The sequence below is a fragment of the Pelmatolapia mariae genome, linkage group LG22, assembly GCF_036321145.2.
Source record: "Pelmatolapia mariae isolate MD_Pm_ZW linkage group LG22, Pm_UMD_F_2, whole genome shotgun sequence".
In the NCBI taxonomy this organism is placed as follows: Eukaryota; Metazoa; Chordata; class Actinopteri; order Cichliformes; family Cichlidae; genus Pelmatolapia; species Pelmatolapia mariae.
The window spans coordinates 12,692,403-12,702,722 of record NC_086245.2 but is presented as its reverse complement, the minus strand read 5'-3'; the positions used below and the strand labels follow the sequence as shown (position 1 = coordinate 12,702,722).

Genomic DNA, 10,320 nt, shown 5'->3' with positions numbered 1-10,320 from the left:
TTTTTTTATAATGTTACAATATTTATAAAGGCAGACATCCGGTGTCTGAGATAGATTGGTGGACAGAAGGCCATGCTAAGGGACAGCGCATGAACAACCCTTGAGCACCAGATCCATAGAGGCAGGGGTCAAGCTAAAGACTGATAAGGTGCCCTGGAGACTATCAAACATAGTTGCAGAAGGTTAGACGCAATTGGACCCGTGTAAGTTGAGAGGCACAACCAGGTGGCTGGGACAGCGTACAGGAACATCTGTCTATATACTGACTAGAATTCCCCGATGGGAAACACCACCAAGGTGGTTGAGGTCCTGTGGGACCTTGAGTTCTAGGCAGACAAGCAGCCGCTGGCTAACTAACCCGATATGCTTATGGCCGACAAGGAGCAGAAGACCGTATTTGCATTTTTATTATAACATTATTGGCAGCAACAAATAAATACATTGTGTTAAAAGCATTAAAATATTTGAGTTACACAGCCCTGCATTAAATGAATTTGATAAAAATCACAGAGACACGGTTAAAGCTGCACATTAAAGAGTAAACAAAGCTTGTTATGTTACATACTTGCGTCACGGTGTAACTCTCACTGTTTATGTTGTATGTGCGCGTGACCCTGTGGAGCAGCGCTCTGCTTCCCGCTGATTGGACGAGCGGAAGCAGGAAATGACGCCAGTAGCGGCCGCTTCACCTGTAATTTAAAACCGGAACAAACGAAAACAAAAAGCAGGGACCAGCTTTGGAGTGTTTCTGCTTTTCCTGGAGTGTTTTGAGCACTCTCACGGAGAAGCGCTGGCCGTGAAACAGCATCGTCTAAAGGAGCACAACTGGACCCAGAATAATGGCACATTAGCAAAAACCCAACAGTTTAATGCTTTTATTTTTTTTTCAACACCTTTTCTCGCCTTTATTACTTTAAGTTGTGATGAAGGGTTTCGGTTGTGCCAGCTTCAGGATGAGGAGGAGAAGAAGCAGCAGCGGGGCAGCCGGACTGCTGTGGCCGCTGCTCGGTGCGTGTCTCTGGGCTTCGGTGGTCGGGTACAAGCCGGTGATCATCGTGCACGGTTTGTTCGACAGCTCAGGGGATTTTATAAACTTAAAGCGGTTCATTAACGAGGTGAGTGTCGGGGCTAACGGAGAGGCTGATTCAGGGGATAGTTAAGGTGTATTGTACAGTAAATCCTGCAGGCCTTACAGGTTATATCACCACATGTTTATCAGCAAAACGTGGACCCGACCCGTGCAATATGCATCTGCTGTTAGCGAGCTTTATGGTAAGGGTAATACATTATTTAGTGATTTAATATGAAGTACTTTCTGCTTTATTGATGTAGAAATAAAGCAGCAATCATACAATTAACGGGCTCATTATAGAGAAGTTATTGTGCTGTAATATAACACCATTCTGATCAAAGATGTATTATTACTGTATTATTACTATCATTAAGTTACTTTCCAGAGCTGTGTTTGGTTTTCCTATAATTTTTATTAGTTTTATTATTAATTTATGCTATAATATGGGTGCATATGTCTGGGGTAAGATTAAATATGTTAAAAACAGTCTCCTCAGGCTGGCTGTGCTCACAGATGGGGAGAAAATGACAAAGACTAAAGCTTTTAACTTTATTTTAGCGACTTTTTGTAAGTGCATAATATCCTGTCAGTTACTTTACCAAGTTGTATTTTTGTTTCTGTTAAATTTCTCATGCTTAGTTTTAATTATTGAGGTTTAGTTAACTGAAATAAACCTGTTCTGGACTGCAAGTGTAGAAGAAAATAATAGATAGATAATAGATACACTAAAGCATCTTGAAGTCTCTCAGTACTCACAATGATAAAGTGATTAATTACTACTAATCTTCTACTTCAGCCTCCTCACACACACACACCTATAGAAACTGTCAAACTCTCACCAGATGATCTGGCTATGTATGCTTGTTTCTGCCTCAGAAAAAAAAGCGTTATCTAGTTATCTCAAAATTTCAACTGATTTTCAAATAATTTTCTAAATTTTGAGTTATTTTCTGAGAAGTTTGAAGTTAAGAAGTTAAGATTTTGAGATAAAAATGATTTTTTTTTCTGTGTCGGGAACAAGCTTCCATACCTGGCTGATGTGACTTGTGTGTTGGTATTTCTGGAGTTTCTCTGGACATGTCAGGAGAGGTTTAAGAGGTTAAAACCAACATTAAGTTCCTCTTTATTTATTTTTTCTGGAAACCACAGAAGAGACCTTTGTGGTTGGCTTAAAATACCGAAAGCGGATCTGAGGCCTTGTTTTTTCTGCTTTAGTTAATTTGCAGTTCAGTGATTCAGAAGCTTAAACATCCTCAAGGATAACTGACAGCACCGGTATCTGAAGTCACTGAGGGCACGTTGCTGATTCTTGTAGCTGTTCAGCGCTATAATATGACAAATTGCTTAGACGCTGTGCTTCCTGTGAGTTTTTCCTGTTAAATGATGCGAAACCATCTCCTTCCGTCTCCTGCAGTCTCATCCAGGGACGAATGTGACCGTCATCGACCTGTTTGACAGGGGCGCGAGCCTGGAACCCATGTGGAAACAGGTGGAGGGATTCAAGGCAGCTATCTACCCAATAATGCAAAACGCAGCAGATGGAGTCCACTTTATCTGCTACTCTCAAGGTGAGCGAGTGCAAATTGCAGTTATGTGTCCATGGTTTCTCTGGCAATCTCGCTGAGGGAGATATCAGAGCGACACTATTAGCTGTGAAGGTTTATTTTCAGGAAGAGTGTTTGATGATCTGTTTGCTTTAGGATTTCTGCTTCAGTCAGCTGCTGGAAATTCCTACCACGCAACGCCATATTGTATTTCAATGTAAATTTTCCCCCCGAGGAACAAGTAATGCAAGCGAGATTCTCTTCACTCAGCATGTTTCTGTAAAGAGAGAGCACACCAAAAAGAAAACATGGACTTAGTTTGTGTGCTTCTTGATAAAATAGTTTGTCTGTATGAGAAAAGCATTATCTTGATTGTGGAATGTTTACTTGTCACCGTCGCGTGAGTGGCTCAATGGTGTAGTGGTTTACACATTCGATCCTGGGAGGAGACGCGCATTTCTTTGGGATTGTGTAAGGAAACGTGTTTCAAACATGTGGACCTACCTGCTGTGGCGAGCCAAAAGTAGCTTCTACACCTCGTTCGAGTATTTCAGAATTTGAGCAGCTTTGTGAGAGGAAATGACGCAAAGACTTCGCGCCACACTGACTAATGTACTGCTAGCTCGAGTTTGAATTCCACTCTACAGTACAATGAGATGCATGTCAGGTTAACTGGTCACTCGAAATAGCCCATAGGTGTGAATATGGGTGTGAATGGCTGTGCGACCTGCCCTGGGCGAGCCCCCTCCATGTCTGAATAGGATAAGCCAATCCACGCTCATTAAAACTAATTGACGCTAGAAATAACAAATGACCTGGTGGACTAACTGGGAAGACGGGTTCTCCAGACTTCGACCGAAACACATCCACCAAGACAATTCAGCCCAATCAGATGTTCACTGAGAAATCACAGATGATGGACAAACTCCTGGCTGGTGGCAAATGGAGGATCAGGATAGGAGATCAGATCTTTAAAGAATCTCTGGACACCAGACGGAGTTTCACTGGTAGAAGCTCTGTCCGGTTAACCACGATGTTAAGATTTGTGTCAGAAAAATGTGATTATTGGATTTTGTTGGTGAGACGGGTTCTAAATCAAAACTGTGCAATGTGTTGAATATTTCAAATAAACCGGTTGCAAAAACAAAAACTGTGGACAAGAGTAAAACCTGATATCACACAAGATTTCACCCCAAGAACTGAAAAATCAAAAAGCTCAACTTCAAACTTTATTTATTAACTAAATTATTAATATTGATTTATTTTCAATTTTCACATTTCTACAGAGGAAAAGCTGCTCTTCATCAGACCAGTGAAGAGTTAATTTATTTCTGCCTGTGTTCAGACAGCAGCACCTTATTATTGCTTTGTGCTACTGCGATGCACCAAATATCTCTGTAAAACCCATCTCCTCTTCTTTCTGAAACTGTTTAAATTTTGTCTCTAGCACAAATGGTCACAACATTCAAGTTAGCTTAAATAAAGTCCACAAAAGGAGCTTATGTAAACATATTTAAACTAAAATTCTAAATAAAGTACAGAACCTGATGTAAAAAGCTGACTGTAACACAATAGAGTGTCTCTATAAAGTAAAATGGCTCAATAAATTCAGCAAAGTGAAATAAAACAGACTAAAAATAACTTACTGGATGCAGTGAAATGCACAATAAACGACAATAAAGGTGTCGTTAGAGTTTAAAATGTCACAATGATACAAGGTTAAAACGTGTGTTAACACGAGAGAACAGATGTTTCTCTGCTAAACATATGTGTTGATTTGCAAAGAGATTTTGACTTCCTGAGTCTAATTAGCCTGTCAAAAAAATTTGAGGTGGTTTGCTAACTCTCTTCAGGTTTGTTTAACGAATTAATGATCAAAAATGGATTTTGCAATCAAAATAACTGGATATAAAACCTTTGAGCACTGGGAAATTGACATACGCACAGTCAGCTGACCAGTGATCTGTCTGTCACTGCCCTGCGAGGCACTTTTTTATCTAAGTGGGTTATATAACATTCAGTGAGAAGGTTGGAAGGTGGAGTTGCTCTCTGAAAAGCTGCACACACATCACCTGTGTCTTTGTTGATGTTCTTACAGGTGGTCTGGTTTGCAGAGGGATCCTCTCCACTCTGTCTGACCACAACGTCCACTCCTTCATCTCCCTGTCCTCACCTCAAGCCGGGCAGTACGGAGGTGGGTTCAACATGGAGAGCTTAGCTCAGCAGCGTGTTTTAAATGCAGTCAGTATTTCTCTGTTGAGAATCTACTAAAACCCTGTTAGTGAACCAGTGTTAATATCTGACAGCTGTAAAATGAAAACTCTCATGATCTCAGGATGAGAAGCTGCCTGATAATTATCAGCAAAGCCGTAAATTAGGGAGTAAAAACCCAACAATGAGTCAGTAAGACTGATGTTGTTGGACCTGTTTTTATAGGGAACCTCAGAGTGGACGACTTATTGTTTTTTTTTAAAGAGAGTTTTAGCTCAAAGCCTTACTGCTTCATATCACTCTGGCTACTCTGGTGACAAGCCAGAGCTCGCAGCTATTTCCAGCATCAGTCAGCAGACTGACACAGTTAGCAGAAAGCTGTGAAGCAATGTGAAGAGAAACACTGCAGAAATACTTCATCGTGCTGTGGACTGATTTATTCTCTGACTTGGTCATCATTCTCGCTCCTTTTTCTCTCCCCTCAGACACAGACTACTTCCCTTCTCACCTCTTCCCTAAGTTTGTGAAGTCAAACCTCTACCACTTGTGTTACACTGCATTAGGTCAGATGATATCCATCTGCAACTATTGGAACGGTGAGACTCCAGGATTACTTTTTTCTCACAGATTTTGAAGTCGTCAAATTTCTTTGTTTTCCTGGCTTTTTGGGCTTTAAAATCATAAACGAGCGGTTTGACATCGTGTTTGCTTTTCACCTGTCTGCAGACCCCCACCACAGAGACCTCTATGTCAACAGCAGTGATTATCTGGCTTTGCTCAACAGTGAGAGACCCAACCCAAATTCAACAGGTCAGAAAAAGAACACATCTATCCACCTGTGAGTGATGTGTTTATCTCATGACTCCCTATCACAAGTTTGGAGGCAATAACAGGTCGAACATTTCTGACTTTTACTCTCTAAATTTTCCTTTCACAAAACCTCAGATCGCCGAGCCCCAACAACAACCCTTATCAAAAATTACTCAGTGTAACGAGTAATTACTTATATCAAAATGACTCAGTTAAAGTGCACAGTAGCCATGAGGTGTGTTTTATTTCCCATCCCCAGAATGGAAGAAGAACTTCCTCAAAATCAAAAAGCTGGTACTGATTGGAGGACCCGACGATGGAGTCATCACGCCCTGGCAGTCGAGGTGACATCATCCTCTGACACTAGTTCTATTTTCCTGAAATCTCACACACATGGATATCTTTAAAAGATTTTTGGACTTTGTGAAAGTTGCAAGTCATGAATTTAGATTGAAATCTTACAAACATAATGTATTTAAACGCATTCTGGTGTTCTTCAACACTTCAGATTAAAGAAGGCTGCATAATATTTACTGCTTCAAAGTGACTTCAGTTTATTCTTTGTGGTCACAGCTGTCAATGACATGCTGCTTCATGTAACTGTGGATGATCTGTTGACTCTCATGTGATGCTCACACACTGCTTTCATGTCTTTACAGCCAGTTTGGATTTTATGATGACAACGAGACGGTTGTTGAAATGCAGCACCAAGATGTGAGTGAAAGTCAGAAAACATTTTCTCATTTATTTCTATCTGTGTTTAGGTCATTTCATTCAATTCGGTGTAAGTTATATAGCACTAATTCACAATAACAGTCCTCTGAAGGCGCCCAACAATCAGACAATAAGCGAGCACTTGGCAACAGTGGGAAGGAAAAACTCCCTTTTAAGAGGAAGAAACTTTTGGTAAAATCAGGCTTAGGAACCGTGACCAGCTGGGATGAGGGGAAGACACGCTGTGGAAGAGATCTAATGATCAATAAATATATATAATATAAAAAGAAGAAACCATGATTTGTAATCTTACCAGAATAAATCGTGAGAAACTAAAATGTTTTTCAGTTTAACACAAAAACAAAACAAAAACAAAACATCTTTGTTGTCACATCTTTGACACGTTAATGGGTCTGTCATAAAGCAGAGCCATCTTTTATCTATGTCTCATTTATGGAGGTGCCCCTCCCAGAGGTGCTTTGTTTCTAAAGAATAGAAAAATATATGCACAACCACACCAAAAATCTGAGGTGGTAGATTTATTAATGACTCACTCGTGCTCTGTTTTCTTTTTCCAGCTGTACTTGAGAGATGTTTTCGGGCTGAAGACGCTGGCGGCTCGCGGAGATCTGATCCTCTGCTCTGTTCCCGGCGTTCAGCACGTCTGGTGGCACTCCAACGAGACCGTGTTCCACACATGCATGGAGAAGTGGCTGGTGTAGCACAAAACCACTTCACAGCACACACATGCAGACGGACACACAGAAAAACACACAAAAACGGTCGACCTCTACAGCCTCGGTTATAGTGTCTTCTGTAGGACATGAGCTGATATTTTGGGGGGATTACAGCTGTGAAAGATCATTTGGTGATGTCAGGATTTATTTTAAACCGTCTTTCATTTTCATCTTATTTAACATTTAAGGAGAAAGTTTAACATTAGGGGAAAAAATTTTGTTACCTCTCTCTCTTTTATGTGTACAATACATGTTAGGCTATACCAGAAGCAGGTTAGCTTAGCTTTGCACAAATTATGGAAATAAAGGGAAACATCTAGCCTGCTTGTGTGTGACGAGGACAAAACCAGCACTTTTAACTTCACTAACTAACTTGTTTATTTTATATATATGAATAAAGTGAGTGTAAAATGACATTGGCAACTATTAGTGGCGACTTCTAGTGGGCTACGAAGGTACTGCAGGAAGGCTACAGTCATGATTGACAGATCGATAGATGGATACTTTATTGATTTATAATAAAATTTTGTGTTATAACAGCAGGATAAAGAGTACAAAATAGTTCAGTCTACAATAATTAAACAACATAGCTAAAGTAAAAGTGGTAAAAGTATCACAGGTGCCTATTGAGGACCTTATGCTGTGAGATTTCACACATAGACAGTGATTTAAAAAAAAAAAAACCCAAACAGAATACAAAATAAAAATGAGGTTAAGGAGAGTAGAAAGTATCACACTGCAGATTGCTTTAATAAATAATATGTACTCTATAAATGTAAGAAACATTTGGAGGAATGGTTAATCAGCAGATATTTCCTGGAATCCAGCTACCAACATAATGTTGCCAGCATTTTAAAACCACAAAAATATCACCATCACAATTTGATTTTTGGGTGCATTAACAAAACATTAACATGTTATTCAGTGGGCTTAAGAGTGCTGGTAGGCAGATTTAATGCAATTCATTAATTAATTTTTAATGTTAACACAGATCCAGGCTAGTGGCTTTCAGCTGCTATGTTGAGCTAACGCTCTCCATTTATTCCCACTGATGTCACCTTTGCGAACGACGTGAGTCCGGCCCTCACCGTCATACGTAGATGGTATGAAAGATGGACGTTTCTAAGGTTGTTATAACTAAAACTAAACTAAAAATTAAAACTACGTATTAATAAAATAAAATTAACTAAAACGAAATAAAAAAATAGAGGACATGATGATGGACGCACATGTTTACTGAGACTGTGGATGTCTACATAGATTGAAACGAATAAAAACTCAAACTAAACATTTTTAAACAATAAAAGCTTCAGAACTGAATTAATTTATCCAACCCTGGAGATACGTCCATGTTTTATACTGTCTGCGGTGTAGTTTCGGCTTGTCGTGCACGTCTTGTTCTTGTTCGGGTGGGTTGTATCAGTACAGGGATCAGGGATTTCCATACATCTTTTCAAACTGCTTGAAAGGATAAGATTTTCTGGAGAAACCTTTATCATAATCTAACCTGTAGCATTATCTTGACCAAGTTTTGATTCATAAAGGGGAAAAAAAAGCACATTTCCCAAAATGTTACACTTCTCCTTCACGTATTTATTTAAAAAACCACATTGTTGCTTTTGGAGAAATCCAGCACATCGCTGCCTGTTTGCTGAAGGCTGTCAGAAACCTCCAGAAAGAGGTTTTAGCTGCTTTTCTGAATTTAAAAGAGCACTCCAACAATTTTTCATTGTACTATTACAAGGGACAAGAGTGCTAGCAGTCATCGTAGCAGAGGATTAAGGATATGTTGAATTTTATTTACAAGTGTGAGTCCAGTTTGTTGTTACGTTCTTCCTGCCTGTTTCATGGCAAACCTCTAGTTTTAATGTGGGCTTTGAGGAAAGTGAGCTGTGGTTGTCCAACTGAGCTCACCAGTGTTGCTGTATCAGCAAAGTTGGCGGCATGCCCCTTTTTATTTCAATAAAAATATTAGTTTATCACTTTAAAAGCATGCAGTGTATCAAACAGTGTGCGTCTGCTCCATCAAACATACCTCAAAGCCGCCACACAAACACGACAGTGCCTGAGCGACGTTAAGTCGTCTACATTTTGAGACTTACTGCCCCGCTCGTCTCGCGTTGAGTCATTTATACGTTTTTCATTCCTCCATCTTTAACCCCGGTGTCTAATTCAGAGTGAGCCTCCAATCTTATCATCAGTTTATTGTAACTATCATGCAGTGCTTTGGAGCTTTACTCCATCGCTTTTGTAGATGAAGCCTTAATTTTTTCCCCCCTACATGCCTCAGTATTTCATGCCCATTACCAAAGTGCTACGACACACTGCCTTTAGTGACGGTGCTAAAAACAATGATAGGGAGGGGTGGCATTGGGCTCAATAAGAGAGTGGCAGTGATATGTTAGTGTTTACTGGTCCACCGAACCTCCCATCACATTTAGATATCTCAGGCCTTTTAGCAACCTTCATGTTCCTTCTTCTCTGTTGTTTAAGGGATTCATTTGTAACACTTTTAATTTATGCTTGTCGTTCTTATATTTCTCAAAAGGACAAAAAGGGGAGCATGTATTTGTAAGATAAAACAGAAGAGAAACTTAAAGGTTAAGTATGAATTGCACATTGTAAAGAGAAGGGATGTTGTCGAGATGGGGATGGTTTTATCTGTGTTTAAGCTACTATGTTAATGTTATTGTATCTGTTGTTCATGTATGCTCGTGCAAACCCAGAGCTGAGCTAACCACATCAGATGTGGATAGAAGGGATGCCCCACTCAGTTCAGTTTTCTTATTAAACAAATAATAAATGTGGATATGGACACTTTTTTAAATCCTAAAACATAAAGTACTATTTTAACAGTTTCTACCGTGTTTGTGTTATAAATGAACAGGTGTCAAATGCTGTCAGGTCTTCAATAAAAGACAGTTTTGAGTATTGTTTGTGTTTGTGCTTTGTCCTGTCAGTTAACACATCAATAAAGGCAAAACTGGTCTTGTGAACCAGATGAATTTTTTCGGTACATTTTGCTTCCAAGGATCCAGACTTTATTGTAATTTTTAAAGGATCTTGAACAATAGTTCTCCAGGCTTTCTGAAGGACTTGCAGAGTTTTTCTTTGGACATCGGCTGCTTTTTGACTCATTTGCAATCCAGTCCTGGTACCTGATCATTCCCAGATGAATGTTTTTGTTTGTTTGTTTGTTAAGCTGCTTAATCCTGACCTGTGAGTCATTCAA

The 10,320-nt window shown here is 39.6% G+C and overlaps 1 protein-coding gene across 1 annotated transcript; it reads left to right on the top strand.

Annotated features, from left to right (window-relative positions):
• The first annotated feature begins 695 nt into the window (after window positions 1-695).
• Window positions 696-9,987, top strand: ppt2b (palmitoyl-protein thioesterase 2b). Its single transcript, XM_065470594.1, has 8 exons — window positions 696-1,115; window positions 2,487-2,640; window positions 4,715-4,810; window positions 5,313-5,423; window positions 5,554-5,637; window positions 5,897-5,981; window positions 6,297-6,351; window positions 6,930-9,987. Exons 1-8 carry the CDS (start codon window positions 924-926, stop codon window positions 7,071-7,073), a joined length of 921 nt encoding a protein of 306 aa, XP_065326666.1. The 5' UTR covers window positions 696-923; the 3' UTR covers window positions 7,074-9,987.
• The last annotated feature ends 333 nt before the right edge of the window (window positions 9,988-10,320 follow it).